At 44.7% G+C, this 26,358-nt stretch overlaps 1 protein-coding gene across 7 annotated transcripts in view; it reads left to right on the plus strand.

Moving 5' to 3' along the window:
* LOC309971598 (uncharacterized protein) overlaps positions 1–26,358 on the plus strand; it is a 380,232-nt gene that overhangs the window by 22,405 nt on the left and 331,469 nt on the right. The window contains exon 3 of one of the 7 annotated variants that reach the window (XM_082854804.1): positions 12,039–14,266. The exons of the other annotated variants lie outside the window; for them this stretch is intronic. Within the exon in view, the coding sequence (XP_082710930.1) occupies positions 12,039–12,207 (169 nt within the window). The 3' untranslated portion in view covers positions 12,208–14,266. Of the gene's footprint in view, positions 1–12,038; positions 14,267–26,358 lie in introns of those variants that run through there. 7 annotated transcript variants of the gene reach the window in all.

A 26,358-nucleotide genomic window follows, 5' to 3' on the forward strand; every position in this document is an offset into this window, starting at 1 on the left:
AGTATTAAATATACCAATGCCCAGGCTGCACATCAGTCCAAATAAATCAGAATTTCTGGGGGGTGCAATCAGGATCAGTATTGGTTAGACCTCCCCAGCGAGCCCACCGTGTAGTTCAGATTGAGAACTGGCTCTCTGGATCAAGTACCTCCTTTCCCTAAATATTCATTGCTTAGTTAATTCATCCCCGATATTACTGATTGTGCCAAATTGGGAATGCATCCTGAGGAATAGGGCTCAGAACTGCATCCAAGATTTTATTGACAAGATATTTTCTCTAGCTGTCACCCTCCATTTCTTCTTTGGTTTGACTTTGTTTTAATGCCAGATTTTCTAAGTGTCATTCTAAGAAAGGAGGGTGGGGCGGGGGCAGGAATCTCTGTTCCCATCATAAAAGTCAACATAGGTTTTTTCTCTTCTGGTGACGAATCACTACCTCATGTTTCTGGAAGTATTGCAGCATTCCATTCAGATTTGGGTTTGGATAAGTCAACGCGTTTCCTCAAAATCACCATTGGGATCAGCTCAAGGACTCACCCATTCTGCTTACTGCCGCTCTTCCTTAATCTGTTTCACACGTCTCTTTGGTTTTATGGGATGGGCTGTTCAGCCTGTTGTTCTGTCCATGGATCTGCTTCTCCAGACACCAAGAGCTTTAGGTTTTCAGGCTGTGGTTTCCATGGAGGTGTGGGACTGACCTTCTTTCCACTGTAGCTGGCCTCTAACTGCCCTCAGAAGGGCACTGGCACTCTAGAACTGCAGCCTTCGGCAACTCCCTCCCACACAGACTCACTCTTCTCAGGGGAAATGCAAATGAAGCCAGCTGGGCAGTGTGCCCCTCAGTTCAGGGTTCTCAGCTACTGGTAAATTTCCCTCTTACGGCTGTTAACCTATGAGGTCAATCCAGTAGCAATCTAAGGCTCAAGAAAATCAGTTTTCTGGAGAAGTCCAAGAGCACATCTTAGGGAATTTAGCTCTACCTTTGGGTCTGGGATCATACCAGGGAACATTTTCTATTCGGGTCTAGAACTGGAACACTGACCAGTTGGGTGGGTATATTTTCTAAACTAACCCCAGTGCGCTCACCAAACAGAACGGATTAAGATTCTGAGACTCAAGAGGTGATGTGACCAAAGAAAACTATTTTTCTTTTAAAATCTTTTATATATTTATTTCATTTTTAAATTTTCTTATTTTTATTTTCTTATTTATTTTTGTTATGCACAAAATGATATCCAGTGGATAAGTAGGTTTATAATAGGTGACTTCTTATATATATTAGCAAAAATACACACTTTGTCTCCTAGATTCATTCCAGTTTTTCAGTAGCTGTGAACTTCAGTGCAGACTTTTAGCCCATGGGATTAAAAGAAAACCAACTGTAAGAGTAGGGTGAGCACTAGGATTCAAGCCTTCTGGCCATGATTTGAAGTTCTGAGTCATGCACTAATGATTTTCATACGGTGCCCGAGAAAACTGTACCTAACACCTCTTTCTGATTTTGATGAATAAATACCTGCAAGAGAAATTGCTGGGACAGAGGGCATTAATGCAGCTTTTGCTACATATAAATAGGAAGTGTGAGCCAATTTCCAGGCCCGCCAGCAGTGAAGAGGAAGGACGGTCTCCCTGAGCTCATTGTTCACAAGGGGGTTGTGGGATGTTCTTTAACAGGTTAATTTTGTCAGTAATGTGTAGACCTTGGTGTGCTTTTAAAATATGTGCTGATTTTATTACAAGTGAACCTGTCCTCTTGTTTTTCCCTTTTACAAGTTGACCATCTGTATACCTTTCTTTCCTTTTTTCCCTCAAACTTTCTGCTCATATCTTTTGCCCATTTGGGTGGAGAATTTTCTTTTTTTCTTATAGATTTATAAGAGATTCTTAATTTAATGCTAATGCTAAGCTTTTTTCTGACATGTGCTTTACAAATATTTTCCAGTTCATCACATGCATTTAAATGTTTTAACTAATAATTTTAAACATACATATTTTCTTAAGTTTTACATGGTTTTATCTCTTAATCATTTTTCTTTTGGTTTCTGTGGTACATTCCTGGGGAGTCCCTCACTATGTTGAAAACTCTTGGGGTTTTTTCTAAGTCGATAACTTCATCTCCTATAATGGGGAGGCTTTTCAAAGGAATATCTTGACCATTTTCTCATGGAGCATGATGCTGTTTTTGGATTAAAAATTCGATTCCCCAATATTATCACTTCTTTTTAAATTTAACGTTATTGTGGAAAATATTAAACATACAGAGAAGCAGAACAAATAGTATAATGAAACCTGATTTAGTCATCTCCCAGCTTCAATAATGATCGACTTAGCCATTCTTACTTCGTCTATCCCTTACTCTTTTTTTTCCTTTGAAACAAATTCTATATATCCTGTAATTTCATCCATAAATACTTCAGTATATCTCTCTAACAGAAGAGTTTTTTAAAGAACACAATCATTGTGTTATTTTCATACCTAATAAGGCAGTCATTAATGCTTTAATAGGTATTCACATAAAAATTTACATCAAACTGTCTTTTTCAGTTGCTTTGCTGGATTCAGGATCCAGGCAAAGTCCCCACATTTCACTTCAGTGATGGGTCTTTCAGGTCTCCTTTAATCTGTAATAGTTCTCCCTCCCTTTATCATGCATTTATTTGTTGAAGAAGGTGGGTCATGAGTCAGTGTCCTATAGAGTGTATTATGTTCTGGATTTAGCTACTGCCCTCTCATTGAACAAGCTTTTTATCTTCTATGCTTCCTGCATGTTGGTGGTTATATCTAAGGCTCAGTTAAATTCAGGCTTTTTTTCTTTTTCGTCAAGAATGCTTTATATGAATGCTATGTACTTCCTACTGCATCATATTGGGAAGCAATAATGTCTGTTCATGTCACTTTTATGTTATTAAGATTGATTGATGAGTTCAGGTGTTGTGGACCTAGGAATCACCAGTTGCCTACATTTCTATTGTTAATTTGCTCCAGGATTCAGGGGCAACAGGTTGGAGTCAGAAACACTTGGGTTCAAGTATTGGTTCTGCCAGTTACTTGTCCTGCCTGGGCACTAAGTTGCCCAACCTCTCAGACTTTTTAAGGCTGACTCAGCTTTGAGAAGCGGATGACCTGTTTTGTTTGTGGGACCATTGTTGGAATGTGGTGAGTTCTTTGTGCAGGGTCTTGTCATGGTGCAAAAGAGTAGTAGTGGTGATTAACTGCCATTGGTTTAAGCAGACGGAATTTGTTTAGGTGATGTTGAAGGTCTTTCCAAAACTGAGGTCCTAGGATGAATGATCAGGCAGGGTTGATCATTAGCTGGGTTACCCTTGTATTCAGAGAAAAATCCATGGGCAGAATGCTCTTATCCTGTTGTAATAGCTCAATAGAGATGACGATTCTGCCAGATTTGGGTCCTGTGGGCAGAGTTGAGAGGTCTATAAATTTGCATTTACTTTTCAAGTCTTGGTTTATAACAGCTCGCCAAATGTGTCACCAACCAAGATGAAGATAGATTGTAATGACTACCTTTTGGTAATTCACTTACTTTACTGAAATCAGTGCTCAGTCATGTTACAGGCGAGACTCCATCTGGTTCCAATCAATGGCAGAGGGAGCACCATGCCTAGACAGAAGGGCTGAGTCTGTATCTATGCAGGAATAGCTGCATGCAGAGCTGCAGCTGAACAATTACCCAACAGGCAATGGTGTAGTTGATGGTGTGGACCACCAGCTGGGCCAGTTCAGGTCCCTGTAAGGCAGGTAACTCTATAGATGCCATTTGTTCACAAATACCGTCAATACCTATTATGTGCTGGGCACTGTTCTAGGTGCTTGGGGTAAATCAGTGAGCAAGACAAAGTTCCCTGTCCTCCCAGAGCTGATGCATATTGATTGTAACTGGCTTCCCTGGTGGCGCAGTGGTTGAGAGCCTGCCTGCCAATGCAGGGGACGTGGGTTCGAGCCCTGGTCCGGGAAGATCCCACATGCTGCAGAGCAGCTGGGCCCATGTGCCACAGCTGCTGAACCTGCGCTATGGAGCCCGTGAGCCATAACTACTGAGCCCGTGTTCTACAACTACTGAAGCCCTCACGCCTAGAGCCCGTGCTCTAGGTGATAACTAACGTAATCCATAAATCACAGAGCAAGTCAGAAGGTGATATGGACCATGGCAAAGAAAGTGTTAAGTGGACTAAGGGGGTTTGCAGTGCCCTGGGAAGGGTGTGATTGTGGTTTTGGGTGGGATGGTCAGGGCAGGTAGGCCTGGTTCGTGAGAGCAGGCAGGATAATGACAGCTTCTGCAGACCCCACACACCTAGTAAACTATTTGCTCAGCACTGATCTTGGCCCTGAGTGAAACTGTCATGCTCAGAAGATCTACTGCACCCTGCCTGACATTGCTGCCCTGGATGCCCAAACCATGGGGCTGCGCACCCCTCCACTGTTTGCTCTCTGTGTCCTCTAGGTGGTTCTGGACCCTCCCACCCCCTCAGGTTCTTCCTCAAGCCATGGTTTCAAGTTCAGCTCCCTCTGGAGCTCACCATACTTCATTCATCTCTTTAAAGGCACCTTCTCCTTCTCCCCCAGCCCTAGAGGGACTTAGAGGTCTCCTGGTCCCATCGCTTTGCCAGGACGATATTGCTTCCCAGAGAAGACTTTGCACTGGGAAGGTTTGGGCTCTTCTGGAGGAATGCTATGTCATCATCATTACCATCATTACCACCACCACCACCACTACCATCACCAGCATCATCACCATCACCATTAAGCACCACCACAACTACCATCACCACCATCATCACCCACCACCACCACTTTACCACCACCACCATCTTATCACCGCCAAGAGTCTGATCAGGGAGAGTTGTGTGTAAGCCACACGTGGGCTTGGTTGATGAACTCTCCTGAGCTTGCTTGACAGGCTGGCTGGCCAAGGCTTTTGTTTTTCATGGAAATACAACTTTGTGCAGGCCCTTGTTTAACGTGGTTTTCCCTCTTTAGAGAGAGAATTTTCACCAGATGAATCACGCCGAGCTGGAGCCAGAGACATTTGGCTTCCCAGCCTGTTTACTACAGCACGGACTTTGTCTCATAAGTGTTCTTAGGAAATGACAACAGACAGAAAGTTGTCATTGTTTTTGCTTAAAAAAAACTAGATCCCTGGAAATAAGCCAATTCTGGGTAGAAGGAAGTTCCTATCTGCTGGCCTATTCAGTGTCATGCAGAACAACAACTCTGGGGTTGCTGTAGTGACATGCCTTCAGTACAGGTGAGGTGAAGCACGTTCACCTGCTTTATCTGGGAGGTCCTAATCACGGCCCCAACAGGCGGCTTTTATAACTTATTCCCTTCATAGGTGTGACCCTCAGACTCAGAGCCTGTGTATAGTAAGGCGAAGGCTTAGGAATTGTTCCTTCATCTCCCCATTTGAAAATCTGGCTCATTCTGAGCTAGGCAGATGTTGTTTTGCTTGTTATTTGTATTTTTTTCATGGTATGTGGTTTGAGGGACCTGTGCTCATTTTCACATTTTACTCTTGAGCAACAGAGCCTCTAAGGACACCTGTAATGTAGCATAAATGATGCTAGTTGGAATTTACTGTCACCCAATAACTTGGATTTGGAGCCTGTAGAGCCAGAGAGGACTAAAAATCTCATCCCTTCTAACCCCCCCCTGCCCCAGTGTACAAAGGAGGAGAGTGAGGCCAGGAAGGTTGAGGAGGTCTCCCCTGCGAGGCCTGGCTGGTGGCAAGCCCTTGACCCTGGGTAGGCTCCTTAGCTGCAACTCATCTTGCCCATCCATCCTTACTCTGATGACCAGCTGCCTGTGGCATGCTCTGGGCATCGAATTGCTGACACACGAGGCAATGCTCAGGATGTGTTACACCTGATGGAATCAAGTGGGACAGGTCTGTGTCATGGCTGTGACAGGTGGGTCCCTGCTCCCTCCCTCAGCCGACTTCCTCCCACTGTCTCCTGGCTTTGGAATGGGAGTGAGTACTGATGGACTTAAGGAGGGAGGAGAGCGTGGTGAATGCGGCCTGGGTCTGAGTTCTGACAGCCTGGGTCACCTCCTGGTTCTGCCGCTTACCAGCTATGTGTTAGTGGGTCAGGTCAGTTCAGCCAGATGCTAACTTCCTCTGCTCACTTTGCTTTGGTTTTTCACCTTGAATATGGCTCTGTTGGTCTCTTTTCTTTTTGTGACACTAGAGGCAATCTCCAGTACACCACGGAGTGCCTGTCCTCCTTCCTGGCATGAGAACAGGTGCTGACATAGCATCTTGGAGCTCCGGGGGCCCTCAGGGGTCTCCGTGGCAGATCACTGCACAAATGCAACTGCAGCCCAGCCTGGGGAAATGGCCACCCCTGCAGGGGAAACCAGAAGACCAGGCTGTGCCTGGGGCCCAAAGAACGCATCCAGATGTGCTGAGAACGAGGGCCAGGAGGTCAAACGGCACAAAGAAAAACTGCTGTCCTGTGACATCGGACCCTATTTTAAATCCCCAGTGGTGTGTCTGGAGAAACTGGTTATATTCATTACTTTGAGAGATGGAAAATGTCTTATTGTCTTAATTAGCATCTTGGTTAACTAGTGTGATTGATCTTTTTTTCTTAATAGAATTTTGGCTATTTCTGTTTCTTCATACCCAAGTCTTCTTTATTAAAAACATACTAAAGGACAAAACAATTGCAAAAATTTCCTTCCTTGGGACCAACAACCAAGACAAGTGCAAAATTCCCTCCCTCGGACTCTACTGAACCCTCAGGCTATTTATCTTCCCACACCCTCTTGGCACCATTCCCCTTCAGATGGTCCTATACCAGCTGCTGCTTCTTCTGACCTCCCCCTTCTGTCTCCTGCCCCTTCCCTCTGGCTCCTGCTCCTACAAACATGTGGAAACTATGCCCTCCACACCCAGAGGATCTTGGAGCCTCACCCTGCACCCTGACCCTTGTGTCCCACAGTGCTGACCAGGCTCTCCGTCCTTTTGCAGGGACACTCCTGGGCCTCATCTGTGCCCCGCTCCTAACGACTCCTTGTCGTCCACTTCCCTCCCTTCCTAAGGTTCCACCTTCTTCAGTCCCTGCTGGTGACCCCAAATTTGCTTGCTCTGAGTCCTCCCGAGAGCCAGTTCTGAAAGTCACAATGACTGGTGAACATCTCCATGTGACATTCTATTCGGATCGAAAACAGCAGCCAACTACAGTGTTCGGCATAGAATTCCTGGTGGTCTAGGCTCTGACGTGGAGAGTGGGGAATGTGCTTCTCTTTCCTGTTAATCTCCTAGTTATTTTTGTACCTTCACCTCGTAGCGGCCCATGTAACCAGTAAGTTCCACTAAGTCTCTCTTTTCCAACTCTGTGTGGTCATCCCTTAATTCAGTTACCATGAACTCAATGACCACGACTTGATCACCTGTCCATTCCCCATGGCCCCTGCTTCCTCATTCGGGACCTCCTTAGTTCTTACCAGACTGTAGCATTATCCAGCTCTTGGAGTATCTAGCTATGTTTTTTCCCTATTTCGAGCTACCTAAATATAACCAAGATCCACTCTTTCCTGGTTTCCTTCCTATCTCTCTGGGCATGTGTTTTGCAGGCTCATTGCCTGAGGCATTAAATAGTAGCATTCCATTAGGCTCAGTCCTGGGCCCTTACTCAGGACCATGCTTCAGTGAGCTCCTGTGGGCAGCTGACATGGACATTGAAATCTTCTAGAACTTTCTTCTCAGCTCCAGAAATACATATCCAACTGCCTTCTTGAAACTTCTGTGTCGATGGCGCCTCGGTCTTGACATAATAAAAACAGAATCCGAATCTTGAGCTCCAAGTCACCCCTTGTTCCTGTGTCCTTCATGCTAGGAAGTCACCAGGCTGACACTGTCCTCCCAACCACCCCAAATGCAGTCTTCCCCCTGCTGATTTTGCCTTTACCACCTCTACCCATAGTCACATCCACCTTTACCCGTAGTCAGCACCTTAGTCCAAGCTGCAGCATCTCTTTCTTGCATCACTGAAATAGCCTAAAAACATTTTCCAAATCTGCTCCTGTTACTTGCAATCCATTTCCAACAGCTGCATCTGGACAGTGTGATCTTTTTCAAAGCTCATCATGATACTTCCCTGCCTAAACCCTTCAGTGGCTCTACATTCTTTTTCTTTCAGAACAAAGAGCAGAACCCTTAACTGGACCCAAAGCTCTCTCTAGCTGGTCTCTGCTTCTCTCTTGAGGATGCTCTCACACCAGGGCCCCTGTGCTCTTGGCCCAGCCACTCGTTTTTTGGGCTTCCTTGTGTTACTTTGTTTGCTTCCTGCCCTTTGGCCCATTCACACACACTTGTCCTCCAGATCTCAGTCCAGTGTGGCTTCTTAGAGAAGCTTTGGCTGAGTCTTGGAGCAGCAGGTCCTGTAACCTCATCGTGCACTGAGTTGTCTTCCCACACCTCCTACAGCTGCCGTATAGTGTTCACTTGCATGATGCCTGATAAATAGAGGTCTTCCCAGTGCTGTGGGAATCATGCTTCTTTCTCCTCAACCACTGGTTAAGAGAATAACATTTTCTTTTTCCAGCCCAGCTCTGGCATCATATAGACACCATTTAGTGGTCCCCTGCACAAGCCACCATGTCTTTGATAAACATCCTTAATGGATGAAGAAAATGAGGCTCATGATTTAAGGAGCATCACAAATTAGGTAGAAAGTCTGGAGGCTTTGCATTCCAAGCCAGCAGGGCTGCCAAGCCTTTAGGTGCTTCCAGTGTCCTAATTCGGCTACAGTTTTTCTGTCTAAGCAAAGCCCAGGAGGACAAAAGGCGAGATGGGGGCAAGGGTGACTCATCCGGTGGCCCCTCATTGTGCCTGTTTCACCCAGAGGAAGCTGTGCATGAACAGTTATCCTCCAGAGCGATTTCAGCACCATCTGAAAGGGGAGCAGGGGTCCTGCGTTTGTAGTGAGCAAGTTCCTGGCTCCTTTCTACTCTGCCTACTACCTTCTGTCTGTCCCTGTGGTTTCCTTATTTTCTGATCCCTCGCCCTTGGGTGGACCCACCCATGTCTGTCTTCTGCCTGTGCTACTGTATTCTGTTCTTCTCTTCAGCCCTCCTGCAGCCCGGCCTGGCCTCAGAAACCCCTCCCAGTGGGAGTTCTTCCCCTGACCCATCAGGGGCACACCTCTGGAGGCAATTACCTCCTGGGCCGTGAAAATATATAAGGAGATTTGAAGAGCTATCATGTTACATCCTTCATATTTTACCAGCAATAAATCCTGCTCTTTGCTCTCGAGTGGATTCTTAACTCTATAAATTAGGAGTCTATTTCTAAGGAGGAAGATTTCATAGTCCCCGAGATTCCCTACGACCTGCTCATATTTCACGTGTTGCCCCAGGGTTGGACTAAGACACCAGGGGCTTCCAGAATAAAAGGAAGTTATGCTCCAGGAGCTGAACCCACACACTTCTTGCTTCTCCCTGCCATCCTGCAGGCTTGAACCCCAGCTTCTCTCAGGTTGCTGTGCTGCACTCTGGCTCTGGTCATTTGGCCTCAGACCATCCTTGGATTCTGCTTTTGCTTTATAGTAGTGTCTCTCAGCATCTTTCCTCAGACCTCCTGTGTCCATGGGCCCTGTAGGGCTTGCTAAAATGCAGCTTCCTCAGCTTCCTGTGCTGAGGCAGAGCCTCTGGGGGTAGGGGCCTGAAATCTGCATTTTCATTTCTTCCAGGTACACGCTAAGTTTTGAAAACAGCAGTCTCTGTGCTAACTTTTTGGGATCTGAGCTCCATTTCCAAAAACCTGACCTTAGCTTCCTTCTTATTTCAAACTCCACCCCTGTAGGTGCTGACCTAGTACCTCTCTGGAAAATAGTCCTCAGGGCAGCCAGAGGGTAGTCCTTCCTTCTCTGTCTTGAGAAGCCCCTCCCCTAGCCCAGATGGTGCTGGGCTCCTAGCTGCAGAGACCCTGGGAAGACGAGGATGGCCCTGCCAACAGCCCCTTGGTGGCTTGGTGTTGCCAGGAGAGAACTTTTCTAGGGCAGTTCATAAATGTATGCAGCAAGCAGAGAAGTAAATGTTGTTTGCAGGGTGGCCTAAGTTCTGAAGATAAAAGACAAGGACTGCATCTAGACAAAGTAAAGCTGCAGGGGAAGGGTGCAGAGGCAGGAGTCCAGCAGAGGGAAGGAGAGGCAGGCCGAGGGTGGTGGCACAGAATGGACAGGGAAGGCAGGCAAGTGAGGTCCATGCAGAGGATGGGCCCTGACATAGAGTCCGAGGTTGAGCACCTGGGTGGGGCTGGCTCCTCAAGGACCTGTGCCTGTCTGGACAGAGTGGGCTGGTTCACGTTTGTCTCCTCCCCTAGCCTCCATCCTGGGATTCAGGCTGGGTTCAGGCATTACTATCAATACCTCTCAGGTGCCTGGAGAGGCTGCCGGCTGGATCTGAGATAGGCTGAGTGGATGATGGTTCCACACCGCATCCTCCCCGTTCTCGGTTTATTCAGTCAGGGGAACTACAGCTAAGAAAGACACCTTCAAGCGGGCCAAAGACTCTAGTCCCCCTTCCTTTCTCCAGCGAACCAGCCATTCTTGGCTCTCTCCTTGGCACTTATCAGTCTTGGAGCCCTTGGCGAGCTGTGGACAGAAGCTTGGTTTCCGGGAAGGAGGTGCCGTCCATAAGCCCTTCTCCTCATAGATGATGGAGACTGTGGTGGTCCTGGTGGGGAAGTGCCAACACGTGGGATCAGGAAAGTGACTCTTGCTGGGGTTTTCTTGTTTGACCACATGGACTCACCCTGTTTTGTTTGTTTCATGTACAGAAGGGCTGGGGACCCGGCATTTCATGAGCATATGGGGCACAGACAAATCAGGCAGGGTCCCACATGACAGAGTTCCAGGGTTGGTGAGTTGAGAGGATAGAAGACTCTCCCAGGTGCACAGTCCAATTTCTGCTCAAGAATGCTTCTCCAGAATGGCATCTGGTGTGTGGGGAAGGGGGAATTTAAGAGGAGATTTCAAGTTGGCTCAGACCCACAGGAGGGACAATTGACTTATAACTAATATTACTATTATATAGGCAACAAGCACTGTCCCGACGACCACTGACGTGAATGGGAATAGTTGTTTTTGCTTATGAGCCACCTTATGCTCAGGAAGGACTAAGCCAGTGCTTGATGAACTCTGGTGGGCATCAGAATCACCTGGAGAGCTTTGTGAAGCCCCAAGGCCCACATCCCAGCCTTCTCCAAGGAGCTGGGGACTCTGTGGTCTCTGTGATCTCCCAGGTGATTCCGAAACAGGTCCAAGTCCCGGAAACACTGACTAGATAATATGGTATCCTGTGACACGTCTGCGGGATGGAATGCTACCTGTGTGGAGAGAATTGCAAACAGGCTTATGGAAAGAGCAACAGACTTCAGTCAAAGTATCTCTTTAAGGCTTGACCCAGGGTTTTCAACCCTGGATGCCTATTAAAATCATCTGGGGAGTTCAAAAAAAAAAAAGATGACTCCCCTCTCTAGAGATATCCTGCTTTCATTGGCCTGGGCTTGGGCCTAGGTCTCAGAGCTGCTAAAGCTGTTCAGGTTTTTAACATGTAACTGTGGCTGGTGAGGACCTTGACCCATGTGGCTGCTGCAGTTTTATCTTGGTTTTAGACACCTTCTTTGCTTACAGGTAATGCTTGGAAAGGCTACTCCAGATTGCTAACCTTACATTTTTAGATTGAGAACCAGATATTTGGACTTGTAATCATGATCTACCGTAAGCATTCTGAGGCAGATTCCATTGTGGTAGAAATAAGGGATTTGTTGAAAGTTGGATTTTTCTTTCATATAATGCCATCTGTGCCTCCCCTCCATGCCATGACAGGAGGAGGGTGACTTAGGCAAACGGACAGACTTCCACAGAGACTCATCAAAGGACTGAGAACATAAAGCATCTTCCAAGAGAGGGCGGTGGATGGTGATGACAGTTTTAGTTTGAATCATTTTGTTTTCATGGCCCTTTTACTACATGGTGACTACTTATCTATGTCTGTATCTAAATGATTTTGTGAAGATGCAGTTGGGGACCACGGCTCACACAGAGAGCTGCTGTTGACAGAAACAATCTTCAGGACTTTGCAACCTGTTATTGTGCATTCTCAGCACCCTATGGAGACCTAAGAGAACAAAAGAAGCCGTGCTTGCCATGTGAGGTGAACGTGCTTTGTGATCACAGAGGATGAGGGTTTGGCCAATGTCGCCTGGAGCCTGCCAATTGCCTGATGGCCCTGCTGGAGACTTGCTGCTCTGTGCACTCGGCTGACCTCCTCTGACTTCCCCAAGGGCTACGCCCTCAGCATTCCCACTGAAGTGGACTCCCTTCCTTTACTGGCATCAGTTGAGAAGAGAGGTTCAAGGTTGACCCAGTAGCAGGAGGATAACACCCCATGGTCACTCAGTGCCATGGAGGGCGGTGCCACAAGGCACTGTGGATACTGGGTCCTGTGTTCACCAAGCAGGTGGGGTTGCTGGTAGGCAATATCCTGCCTATACAGCCCCATCTCTTCATACATAGGTCCTATGGGGCCATTGTGGTTTCTATAAATGACAGGCTAGGAGGATAGGAGAGAGGAGTATGACTTCAACTTACCTGAAATATGTAAACCAAACACTTAAATACACAAAAAATGTGCACTTGTCCAGGACAGTCTTTCTTTCCTGAGATGTTCTTGGTCTCTTCAGACTGCGCCATGGTATATGATGCAGTGGTAAGGGAAGCTCTGGGGAAATCCAAGCTAGGCCAGCTTTCCACTGGAGCCTTATCTCAAAGGTTATTTTCCCAGGACAGTGGCTGAAGCACAGAAAATAGCACAGAAATAGCAGCAAGAGCAGCCTACTTCCATCTCAGTTCTGCTGTTTCTACAGTCAGAGCCTTGGCAGACAAAGCTCTACCTGCATTTAAAGTCTTCTCCCCGGGGAAAGGTTATGGTTTAGACAGCACTGCTAGGTGTTGCCCTTTCCCTTATTTTCCAGGCCATCAACCTGAAGGGTTTTACAGCAGGATTCCAAAGAAACTTTATGCTTTGAACAACTGTTAAGAAGAATGGAGGAGGGTTAGAACTGGGGCCAAGAGCTAGAAACTACAGTAAAGCAGATTTGGGCTCAATCTGGAAGTTTCAGTGCTTGTAGTTGCTCACATGGAGTAGTCTCAGCCTTGTGAAGAATTCTGCCCTATGCCACAACTCTTCAATCAGAGGTAGATACTGTAATTAAATAATTCACCAAATTTGAGTACCTACTATGTGTTATGTCCCTGGGGATATAATAGTGAAAGAGAACACCGGAGTCCCTCTCACCTTGGAGCTGAGAGTGTGATGTGGGGGGCAGACAATGAAAGCATGAAGCAAATATTCAAGGTAGGTGGGGATAAGTGCCTGGTGGAAACAAATAGGGTGCAGTGACAGAGGATAAGTTGGGGAACTAATTTAGACCAGGATTGTCAAAGAAGACCTCATCAAGGAAATGGAGCTGATTATAACTATAAATCCTGACTGCAAAATTCCAGAGCTGAAATTAACCTTGAGAGTAATCGAGTGTAAATATACCTCGTCATAGGTGCAGAGATGTTTGGGACCAGAGCAGAATCACATGGGGGTTAAAGGAAGAGCATGGTTAGGACCCAGGAGTCTGGGCTCCCAGTGTGGTCATGTCTTTTCCATTGGTACCCCCTTATGAGTTCTCTCATATTAGTTGGATTTTGAGGCCTTATGGGCCTTTCCATTTCCTAGATAGTAGAATTCAGAAAGTATGAGGGGCATTTACAACACCTGGTTGTTGAGACAGTACAATCAAATTCACCAGTCCCATTGTGGACTGAATTTTCTGGATTGACAAATTACACTGTTTCCAAATCAAATGGATACCAAACCATCTTGACTTGCTATCTCATTGCCTCAGCTATGAAATTAGCTCATCTCCTGACTTGAAAGACAGAAATGGGTGGTGGATGCCTGTAAGAGGTTTAGAGAAACTGTGAAGAGCTAGTGGCCCCTGCTGATCATGAACTTAGCACTCTTTGCATCTCTCTGGCCTTCCCTCTGAAGAGCACATTCCTGCAGACAAGTTCTAGCTTTTGTTTCCCAACCCTTAGGAGTGGGTGCTTTTGTTTGAGTCTGTAGTCTTGTCTTCCACATTCAAGCTGTGTGTGGAGGCCAGCCACTGTGTTGGAAGGGGCTGGAAGAGGAGAATCTGCCTGGAGCAGCTGGAGCAGACAGAGCTCCCACCATCCAGGAGTCCCTGTCCCATCCCACCTGCCCCCAGAGATGCCCCAGAGTGAAGGACGGGGTTGGGGGGCAGAGACAGGGGTCTGTAGCTTCCTAAGCTGAGAGCCTCCATGTGGAGACTGTCTGCCAGACTAGCCTACTTTTGCTAACCTCGGGTCCTTGCATGTATCTAAGGTTCTCCCTGGAGTCATGTAATCCATTACATGACAAGTGCAGGACTGTCATATGGAGCATTCAAGAAATGCAGTGGATGATCTTTTTTTTTTTTTTTTTTTTTTTTGTGGTACGCAGGCTTCTCACTGTTGTGGCCTCTCCCGTTGCGGAGCACAGGCTCCGGACGCACAGGCTCAGCGGCCATGGCTCACGGGCCTAGCCGCTCCGTGGCATGTGGGATCATCCCGGACCGGGGCACGAACCCGTGTCCCCTGCATTGGCAGGCAGACTCTCAACCACTGCGCCACCAGGGAAGCCCTGCAGTGGATGATCTTTATCCCTGGTTTTTCCAAGCCCAGTTCAGGTTCAGAGCTATGGTCCAGGGAAACAAGGTTTTGCTGTTAAGGCCCTGACATCTAATTAAAAGAAGGTGGTGGGAGACAATAAACAAGGGGAAAGTATGGTAACACCAGAGAGCTATGAGTGCAGTGAAGAAAAGAAAACAAGATAAGGTGGTAGAAAATCACAGAGTTGGGGCTTCCAGAATATCAAAGCCTCTACATGAGAACATTTCAGATGAGAACTGAATGGCATGAAGAGTCAGCCCCAAGGAGATATGAGGCAGGGGAAAAGGACCAGAGCAAAGATCCCAAGACAGGAGCTAGGTTGGGGTATTTGAGGACTGTAAAGAGGGTGGAGCACAATAAGTGAGGTACCCCTTACATCTGAACCATTGAATATAAAATGTTAGTGGGTAAGATCATGTATGTGCTACAGTAGAGGGTCCTGTAGTCACACTGAGGAATTTGGATTGCTTTCAGAGGGCATGGGAAGCCACTAGGAAGGGTTAAACAGGGAGTGTAGGATTTAATTTATGTGTTTATGAATCATGCTGAGTGCTAGATGGAGAATGACTTACTGGGAGCAGAGGGAAAGGCTGGACAGGGAAGACCAAAGGGCAGTTGTAGAACCAGAGATCATTGTGTTTGACCTGGGAGGCATTGTAGATGAAGAAAAGGGTATATTTCGGTATATAATATGGATTACATATATGATTGGCATATAATGAGGATTAGACTCACAAAGGCAAATTGGAGCCAATGGTGAACACTGGTAGAAGGCATATTTTAATTTTGTACTTTTTCATTAAAGAAGCAATATGGTAGAAAAAACATGGGATTTGGTGTCTGTCAAAAATGGGTTTCGCTTCAGCGAAACTCAAGCTTCACTCAAATCTTTTCCATTCACTCACTCAATCGCTTCACTCAAAGCTCTATGATACAGGGAAGCTCACTCAATCCCTGGACCTCTGTGAATATCTGAAATGGAGAGAATAAGATCAGAGTCACTGTGCCACGTAACCAAGCCACGTGCTGGACACACACTGTCTAAAGAGCTCAACACCAGTTACTTCTTTTTCCCTTTCTGTTGCTGACCATGGAAGTGTCCAGCCTTGGAGCAGGCCTCCGGGGATGCTCCACTGCAGGGGGGCTTCAATGTCGGAGAGGCCGTGGGAAAGTTCCTATTCCAGGTGGGAATTTGGACTTATGACTTTAAAGATCCTTCCCCATTTTAAGGTGACATGATTCTGTACATCTATTACATCTATGCTTAAGCATTGATAAACTCACGAGGAAGAGAGCATTAAATGCTCGTTTTATGAAGCCCGTGGCAGAGTGCTGTTAGCAGTGTAAGGTCAATGGTTGACCAGCTGCCATGCTGCTGTACATGCAGGCTGGTGTGCATGAATTGCAGACCTCTCAAGGGCTATCACGTGTCACAGAGAGTTCTTCTCATGTGCTGGATTTTATTAAATTACAAATAATGCCTAATAGGGAAGTTTATTTTTTTAAAAAAATCAGTTACAACTTTTTTGTTTTGTTTTTAAGATAAAGTGGGCTTTAGAAACAAGGGTATTAAATTTTGGCCAAAATGTAATAAGTCTTCTGAAAACTATTGTGAAACAGATAATCAGATGAGCCAGTGGTTGATTAAAATGTATGAGTTGACCTACATGTCATCCCACTGTGATCAAGAAAGTGTCTTCAGCTTATAAAATTGTTGGCATGGACAAAAACAAGTCCAATTAATTGAAAGGATAATTTTCAGATTTTGGATTTATGTTAAAAAATGGCCAAACCCTGAAATTCTGTAAAAATGACCAGCCCTGTTCTTGTTCAGTGCCTCTTAGTTCTAGTGTCACAGTGACCAGGAACCACTGATACAGGAAGTAAAGATTTAGCTTCTATTTAAGGAGAGGTTCTGGCATGGACAAATATCCTGAAACTATTTATATATAGGCTGGGCCATTAGAAGTTTGGCATTAGTGCAAACATATATTATCAACAAGAATATGGATAAATTTGCACTGCATTTCAGAATACTTAACTCTAGATTAACAAGAGATTGAAGAGTTCTTTACAGTCGATTCACAAGTACTTTATTTATGCTTCTCACAGGTGCTACACCATCAAGGGAGATCATACCTTCTGAAATGAGGTTTTTCCAAACTCCCAACTTCGCACACATGCATGCAGAGCATATATTTAACTAGTGTAATCCCAGTTCTCTACCTTGGGACTTTTTCCTTTACATTTTTTTACATCTTAATCAAGTAGGTGCCGTACCTTTAGAACTCAGAATTCCTAAGGTCATAGTATTCTTGAGCTTGAGTTCTCGGGAATTCTGAAGTTTAACTTTGACTCCAAGATGAATACTGGGTGAACTCATCTAAGCCATAGTTTCTCTGTGACTCAATTTCTCCCTCTGTGAAGTAGAGGCAATAGCACTTGCTCCTCTTAAAATTCTTAAGGTTGAGGAAGGTTTTCAGAGTAAAATAATTTAATATCCTTAAGTAAAATGTGCTTCTAAAACTGTGTGTCTACCCATGGATATGAAAATTAGCCTGTGCATTATTTTTTTAGCTGTAATGGCCACTGGGAGATGAAGCTAAAATAAAAGAGCTTTAAAAATAATGTTGTTCAAGGGCATTCTAATTAGATTTCTTCTTATCTAACTGAAGGGTTAGTTTCATCAACTCTGATTTCCATAAGATGGAGGCCACTTCTGCTGTGTCCTGGTCAGAGGTCACATCTAACACTCCTCTTGTCTCATGGATAATTGCACAACTAGTTGTTAGAAATGTTACAACTAGTTATTAGAAATGCAGTGGTGTGGCCTCTCAAGGGAGACCCCACTACACATATTTAGGTTAAGGAAAGTCATGAGCTTTGATGGGGTGTGTTTATGTCTGCCTTTCATGAAAATTGGTATTCCTCTCATCTTTTGTTTCAGCAATTATAGTCAAACTACAACTTGACGAACTAAGTGTGTGTATTTTGCTTTCTTAGATCCAATATCTTTGTAACTTGCAAAGAAGCGTGAGAAGGTGGCACAATTCCCTGCAAATCATGTGGCACAGGCTCCAATTCCCCCCGCCCTCACTTGTAACCCTCCAACAAATTGAAATAGAAGTTAGAGTATGGAACCTTCTCTTTTCCCTTCATGCCCTTGACTGTTATAAACTCGTATTTTATAGTTTCAGTGTATGACAGTTGAAGACATGTTTAGGGACCCGAGGAAACAGAAACACAAGGCTTCTCACTCTGAAGTTCACCTGACTTCCTTCAGGATTAATGATAGAGCTCTAGGTCACAATTTAGTCCTAGCAGTTAGTTGTTGGGAACTGAAGAGTCCATGTATTAAGAAAAAAAAAATGGCACAAACTATTTGGGTTGTTAAACTCTATGGGAGGACAATGTCCAAGTCTTTGCCAAGTCGTGGCTCCTCCAGTTTTTAGTCTCTGCAACAAGAAGGCCTCTTTGACTGACTGGAAAGCTGGGATCTGCTGGCAGTGACTCTGTCATCCTCTCTGATGGGCACATGTGCTTCAGGTGGCTTTCTGCCATAAGCTGGAAGCTGCTGGATACTGGTGTACTCTGGCTCTGGGGACAGAGAGATTGGAGCTGGGTGAATGACAGTTTTCTCCTTTGTGTCTTCATGTTTCCTAGCCTATTTGCCTGCCCTCCCTCCCTCCTTCCCTCCCTCCTTCCACCCCTTCTCCTTTACCAGTCAGTGAGTACCAATCACGTACTGGCCTTGATTAGACTCTGAGGACCCTGAGATTAACTCCCCTCCTCCTCAGGAGGACCACTGATTCTAACTCTTTAAAAGTTAGGAGGACTCAGCTAGACTATTGCAGAAATTATAACAAATTGAGAAATTCAATTACAGTGAGTTGATCCTTCTGCGTTTTGAAAGGCCCCTCATTTCAGGCCTGGGGGCTGTATAGTGCAAGACTTGGTACCCATTTTTACATTCTCACTGCGTTCAACTACACGAAACATTTAGTAGCATTTCTAATACCTTGTCACAGCTTTGCTTTGTGTTTGTGGCAAGGTTTCTCTACAGGTTTCTGACATTAGAACATCATCCATTGTCCTGAGCTGGAGCAGGAATGGAGAGACCAAGAGTTGAGGACTGGTCCCAGGCGTCTGGCCAGTCCCAGGCCAGGCTGGGCTGAGCAACTTGGCTTCCTGCCACCCAGGCTGCCTGGGGCTCCGGCCGAAAACAGTTGCCAGGGTGGCTGAAGTTGCTGATTACAAAGCAGCAGCTCATAGGCTAATAGTTTTGTCTGGATTTCTATCAAGGCTAGGAATGCCGGTCAAAAGCAAATGCAGGAAATTTTAAGAGATCAAGAGCAGTTGACAACAAAATCCATTCTGGGATGTTTTCAACAAAACAATTAAGGATTCAGCACTTCCTGGTGGGTGAGGACCAAAATGGAACATGACCGGCAGCCAGCATCACCTCTCCAATCTCACACGTCTGTTTTGAATGAGGAGGAATGGTCTAAAAATAATGTCTGGGCCTCGCAGTATTGGTGCTTTTGTTATTTACCCTTTTATGATTTGGTCTTTTGAAAAACATCTTTATAAGGGATGAGAATTTCCTATCACTTGTATTTATAGAGTCCTTTATTCTGAAGATGTCAAAGTGCCTACTCCCATTTCTGAGAATTAAGTGGCAGGCATTCCCTGGGGAAGAGTGACTTAAGATGAGTTATAAAGAGAGCCAGTGGAGGAATTAGATGAGAATGTCTGTCTATGATAATTCAGGGTTTGGCTTGCTCAGTCACTCTGATCCTTCATAAGAAAGAATAGCATTCTCTCTTTGCCTCTGCCTGGGCAGTAGTCCCCACCTGGGTGCCCCACACCCCTCCTGCCTAAACCGTACCTTCCTACAAGCCCCTCTGAGGAGCTGAGCCTGACTGGCCTTCTGCTCCTAATGACTTCTCCCTTCTCTGATTTCTGAGGGTCTTTATTGTTGGTTGTGACCCTTCCCACCTTCTTCAAGTCACACTTCACAAGCATCTGTCTTTCCAACATGGTCTTAGGCCCCTTGGGTAAGGAATCAAACCTGTGTACCTTTCCCAGTGCCCACAGTCCTTGATGCAGCAGTAGGCCCTTCACAACAGCCAGCAAGGGTTGTAGACAGCCCTGGGGCAGCCGAGCTGTAGCCCTGACAGACTGCAGACTATGGCTTATAAGATCTGTGTTGCCGGTTCCCTGCCTTACTGTGTGATCTGAGACCAATCTTATCATTTCGCTATGCTTCAGTTAATTCATCTGAGTTAACAATAAGATATTGCAGAGGACTGTGAATGTTAACTAAGAAACCCCAAGGAAGCCGTCTCCCCAAACCAGAAGAGTTTCATAAGTGTGGGATAATTATGATGCATCAATCTTCCTCACTGGAGCAACAGAATGAAAAGCTGTGGCTGAATGGAAACACCAGTTGGGATTTGGTTAAGATCCAGTTCTGATTTAAGAGCACAGATCACAGCCATGGACATGAGACTGAGGAAAACACTACCCTCCTTGGGGACAGTTTGCACTTCACCCACTAAGTTTTTTTTCATGAAAAGCACCTGACTGGTGGATATAAAATAAGGTATGATATGGATGGCTCACTTGACGGGAAGCATCCAATTCCAGTCCCATGCCAGGCAGCCTCAGATTATCAGCTCCTGGGCACCTCGGCACCTCCAGAGTTCCTCCCGGCTGGTGCTCAGCAGGTGGTGGGTACAGTTAGGCCGCTGCAGCCCAGTCACTCAGGTGTCCTGTGATCTAATCTCTCTTTTTGTGTTGATTATGATGTACCCAACAGCCTGCTCACTAACCTGGCTTCTGAAATGGTCATGAGGAAAATAAGAGTTAATATTTCCTATTGAAGGAGGAAGTGGTAAATTTACTCAGAAAAGGAGGGAATTTTGGAGAGGGTTGGAGATGGAAGTGTGACCAAGAGGAGAGGCAAATCCAATCTAGATGAAGACCCAGGGGGCCGGAGGTACCATGTGCAGTCGAGTGTGTAGGGCACTGGATGAAGGGACTAGGTCTCAGGCTCCCCACTCCTGCATGCCCTGCAGAAGCCACTGCCAGGAGCCATGGATTTATGTCATAGAGTGTTCTGCCTGTGTTTTCCTCTAAGAGTTTGATAGTGTCTGGCCTTACATTTAGGTCTTTAATCCATTTTGAGTTTACTTTTGTGTATGGTGTTAAGGAGTGTTCTAATTTCATTCTTTTACATGTAGCTGTCCAGTTTTCCCATCACCACTTATTGAAGAGGATGTCTTTTCTCCTCTGTATATTCTTGCCTCCTTTATCAAAGATAAGGTGACCATATGTGTGTGGGTTTATCTCTGGGCTTTCTATCCTGTTCCATTGATCTATATTTTCTGTTTTTGTGCCAGTACCATACTGTCTTGATTACTGTAGCTTTGTAGTATAGTCTGAAATCAGGGAGCCTGATTCGTCCAGCTCCGTTTTTCTTTCTCAAGATTGCTTTGGCTATTTGAGGTCTTTTGTATTTCCATACAAATTTGACCCACCTCCTAGAGAAATGGAAGTAAAAACAAAAATAAACAAATGGGACCTAATGAAACTTTAAAACTTTTGCACAGCAAAGGAAACCATAAACAAGACAAAAAGACAACCCTCAGAATGGGAGAGAATATTTGCAAATGAAGCAACTGACAAAGGATTAATATCCAAAATTTACAAGCAGCTCATGCAGCTCAATATGAAAAATACAAACAACCCAATGGGCAGAAGACCTAAAATAGACATTTCTCCAAAGAAGATATACAGATTGCCAACAAACATAAGAAAGAATGCTCAACATCATTAATCATTAGAGAAATGCAAATCAAAACTACAATGAGATATCATCTCACACTGGTCAGAATGGCCATCATCAAAAAATCTACAAACAATAAATGCTGGAGAGGGTGTGGAGAAAAGGGAACCCTCCTGCACTGTTAGTGGGAATGTAAATTGATACAGCCACTATGGAAATCAGTATGGAGGTTCCTTAAAAAACTGAAAATAGAACTACCATATGACCCAGCAATCCCACTACTGGGCATATACTCTGAGAGAGCCATAATTCAAAAAGAGTCATGTACCAAAATGTTCACTGCAGCTGTATTTACAATAGCCAGGACATGGAAGCAACCTAAGTGTCCATCAACAGATGAATGGATAAAGAAGATGTGGCACATATATACAATGGAATATTACTCACCCATAAAAAGGAATGAAATTGAGTTATTTGTAGTGAGGTGGATGGACCTAGAGTCTGTCATACAGAGTGAAGTAAGTTAGAAAGAGAAAAACAAATACCATATGCTAACACACATATATGGAATAAAACAAAAAAAGTTCTGAAGAACCTAGGGGCAAGACGGGAATAAAGACACAGACCTACTAGAGAATGGACTTGAGGATACGGGGAGGGGGAAGGGTAAGCTGGGACAAAGTGAGAGCGTGGCATGGACATATATACACTACCAAACGTAAAATAGATAGCTAGTGGGAAGCAGCCGCACAGCACAGGGAGATCAGCTTGGTGCTTTGTGACCACCTAGAGGGGTGGGATAGGGAGTGTGCGAGTGAGGGAGATGGAGATGCAAGAGGGAAGAGATATGGGGACATATGTATATGTATAACTGATTCACTTTGTTATAAAGCAGAAACTAACACACTATTGTAAGCAATTCTACTCCAATAAAGATGTTAAAAAAAAAAAAAAGAAAGAAAAGAGCCATGGAAAGAACACAGAGTAACCAAAACAGTTCATTAGGGTGTCAGAGGTCATTCTCACCTGCTTTACACTCCTGCTCTCCTGCTTGATTGCTCAATACATCCTGAGCAATTTTTTAACCTCCCTTGGCCCTAATTTTTTCATACATAAGATGGTGGTTAGAATACATATTTCTCCAGGAATAAGCAAATTTAGTGAGAAAAATAAAGAATAACAGCAAAAACAGACCTTGTCATTGTCAAATCATCCGTAGAAGGTGACCATGTAATTTATTTTCCAAAACAAGACAGTTTTGCGAGCGAAATGGAGGCAAGCAGGAGGTATTAATAATAATGCTGAGAAAACAGGAGTAAACCAGGACTATCCAGCTCTCTGCCCCACCCCACCCATGAACCCCCCAACACTCTTACTTGTCTGGCCACTTTTTTCTGGGCTTGTCTGGCCAACCCACCTCTACTTCTGCTTCTGATGGTCATATTCTTTAGCTACGCTGATGCCTTTAATACTGTTATTAATTCTTTGCTGCCTCTATCCCTTCAGGGTAACATCTCAAATGTCTGTACTCACCAACTATGGGTTGGTTATTTTAGTGGAACTCTCAAAGGAAATCTTATTTGCAAGTTCCTGAGGGCATCTCAGGATGGTTGTCTACACACTTCTCCTTCCCTTCCCTTTCTCTCTCCCCTGCCCATCAGGGGGTTTTATCTTACTAAAACAAGCTGAAATTGTAGGATTATTTTAAATAATGCAGAAATAAAACCCCAAGAGCACTGTAAATGTTCCACAAAAAGGGAATGTCCAAAAGAAGCTGAAGGTACTGAAATAATTGGTTAATATTTAGGAAGGTGGTGATTTTGTAGAATTTGGCAGCATGGGAAAAAGATATGCTATAATGGTTAGTGAAAAATTAAGAAGGAGGTTGGGAGTTCCCTGGTGGTCCAGTGGTTAGGACTTGGCGCTTTCACTGACGCGGGCCCGGGTTCAATCCCTGGTTGGGAAACTAAGGTCCCATAAGCTGCACGACGCGGCCAAAAGAAAAAACAATTAAGGAGGTTATAAAGTTGTACCACTTTGACTATAATTATATAAAAAATAATAAATATGTTAACATGTCAGGATGGAAAAAATGCCAAAGTGGTAACAATAGCTTTGTTTCCACTGTGGGACTAGGGGTGATTTTTTTCTCTCTCTTTCACTATTCTCCAGTTTTTCTGGAATGTGGTTAATATAATGGAAACAATGCTCTCTCCCTCCCCTTCTGCAGGAATTAAATGAGGTAATGATTATGAAGTGCTTTCCCTTTGTTTCTCCCCTCTCTGTAACCTCATTGTATCTTTACGACCTTGTTCTGAAAGAAAGAGAATGGGGCTTGGGTGGATTCACTTGTTTGCAGGAGGTGTTCCCAGGGCAAGTCTTTCTCCAGTTTTCTCTCTTGTCCTCCAACTATGTCAACCTTGAGCCACAAATGAAATGCTCTGAGAACCCCACCAGACTTATCTTGGGAGCCTCTTGCACCTGCAAAGCAAAGCCGTCCATATCACTTACACAGAAACCTCAACCCTGTCAAAAATAGCTTTGTTATGTGAAGGTTTATTGGGAAAGGAAATGTCTCGAGAATTTTCTACAAGTTCACTCCTCCTCTCTGATACTCACTCAGGTTTCTGGCCACCTTGGTGGTCTAGGCTCTCAGCTTGTTGAACTGATTCCCTATTTAGGTTCTGAAGTTATTCTGAATTTAGCCTCATCTTGATGTATGTTTTCTACTTTTTCAGTTTTCTTTTCATTTTTCTAAACCTTTCCTTGTGAAAAGGAAAAGGATTCTTCTGACGATGAAGCATCTTTCCTACATTAACTAATAGGACCTCCTCCTAAGAGAGTCTTGAGGAATGAATGTGTCCTGACAGCATGGAGAAAGGGTATGAGCCATGGGGAGGCCAGGGTTCTGCTGTCAGGGGAATCTTGAACACTCTTCTCAGGTGTTCTTCCATGAGCCAGCTAAACCCAGAAAACTAACCCTTAAGTATATTTCCTGTGTCTTAGGCAAATCCTGACTTCACTAATGTAAAAGAGCCTTTGAAATACATCACCAGTATTTATTTCAGCACAGCTTGTAATTGGGGTCATTCTCATGTCCTGCAGAGGTCTGGTTCAATAAGTTATGGTTCATCCTAACAACAAAAAATTTTAATTAAAAAAAGTGGGGCTTCCCTGGTGGTACAGTGGTTGAGAATCCGCCTGCCAATGCAGGGGACACGGGTTCGAGCCCTGGTGGGAAGATCCCACGTGCCATGGAGCAACTAAGCCCGTGTGCCATAACTACTGAGCCTGTGCTCTAGAGCCCGCGAGCCACAACTACTGAGCCTGCATGCTGCAACTACTGAAGCCTGGGCACCTAGAGCCCGTGCGTGCTTCACAGCAAGAGATGCCACTGCAATGAGAAGCCCATGCACCATAACCAAGAGTAGCCCCGCTCGCCGCAACTAGAGAAAGCCCGCACGTGGCAACAAAGACCCAACGCAGCTAAAAATAAATTAATTAATTAAAAAAAAAAGTGAATTGCAGAACAATTTGTGCAGTGAGGTGTCATATTAAAATGTATTTAGATGTGTATATATGTAGATGTCCATGGAATATTTCTACAAAGATAGAGACAAAATCAGTAACATATCCTCCTTTGGAGAGGATGACTGGCAGACTGAAAGGAGAGAAAAGACCAATTTTTATTTCTTTGTATTTCTCTGGTCACTTTTGGATTTTGTACCAATTAAAAAATATATCTATAGTCTCAAATTCCCACCAATTATACATTTACAATTTTTTCTAGTAAATATAAATATATGTGTGTGTATATATGAATGTATATACATATTAAATTTATATTCACTGGAAAATAAATGTACAATTGGTGGCAGTGCTGAGACTTTTCTATTTGTGTGAATTACCTCTTAGGATTACAGTTTTCTTATTTTCATCTATCTGCATTAAAAAGGGAAATAATTTCCATGCCTGTATCTTTGGCAGGCCCTCTAACCCTACTTTCTTAAATTGCTTCAGGCTGCTGCAAAAACATTCGAGGCTTGCTTTCTTTACTTTTCAACTCCTCACTCTCTTGGGAGCCACTTTTAAAATTTTCTGGATGAGAACTCACTCCACCCTTCCCTGCCCTACCCGCAAAAGTGCAAGAAATCTAAAACATAAATACTGGAAAACTGATTTTTGATAAGAGCTTAAGACATAATATATTTGTATAAACTTTAGCTCCCGCAAAAGTGCCTTGAATACTCGGGATGTTGAACGATAAGGGGAATGCAGCTTTCAGCAGTGAAGTCAAGGTGATCTAAAATCGTTTACACGTGGAGAGAGGAATTAATAAGAGGATGGTGTAAGTTATGAATTGCCCTTCCACATTCAGGTGCAAGAAGCATCGTATTTCTTTATTTTTCTAAATCAAATTACATCTGGCTCTGAGCATCTATTCTCCTCGCTAACAGGGTTAGAAAGAAACACAATACTGGCCATTCTTGGGGTTCTCTCCCCTTCAGTTAGATCACACAAATATCCTGGGGCTCACAAGTCCAGGGGAATGGGCAAGAGCTTCTTCTTAGCCTGTGTGGTTAGCATCATTGTCACTGCTGCATCCTCCTTGCTACATGATTCTCCTGTCATCTGTAGGGCACTGGGGCTCGGCGGAGGGCACAGAAATGCCTCTTACAACATGTCATTGGCTAGAGGGAGTGTTTGCCGCTCACTGGGCTCAGAAGCAGCAGAATGGAATTTGCAGCTTCTGTGCATGGAAGACTGACTCCCCTGCCCCGGAGCCTTGGCTGCCCCCAGACCCAGGGCTCGCCTGCCCTT

This window comes from Leucopleurus acutus (genome assembly GCF_964270905.1).
Source record: "Leucopleurus acutus genome assembly, chromosome: 14".
In the NCBI taxonomy this organism is placed as follows: domain Eukaryota; kingdom Metazoa; phylum Chordata; class Mammalia; order Artiodactyla; family Delphinidae; genus Leucopleurus; species Leucopleurus acutus.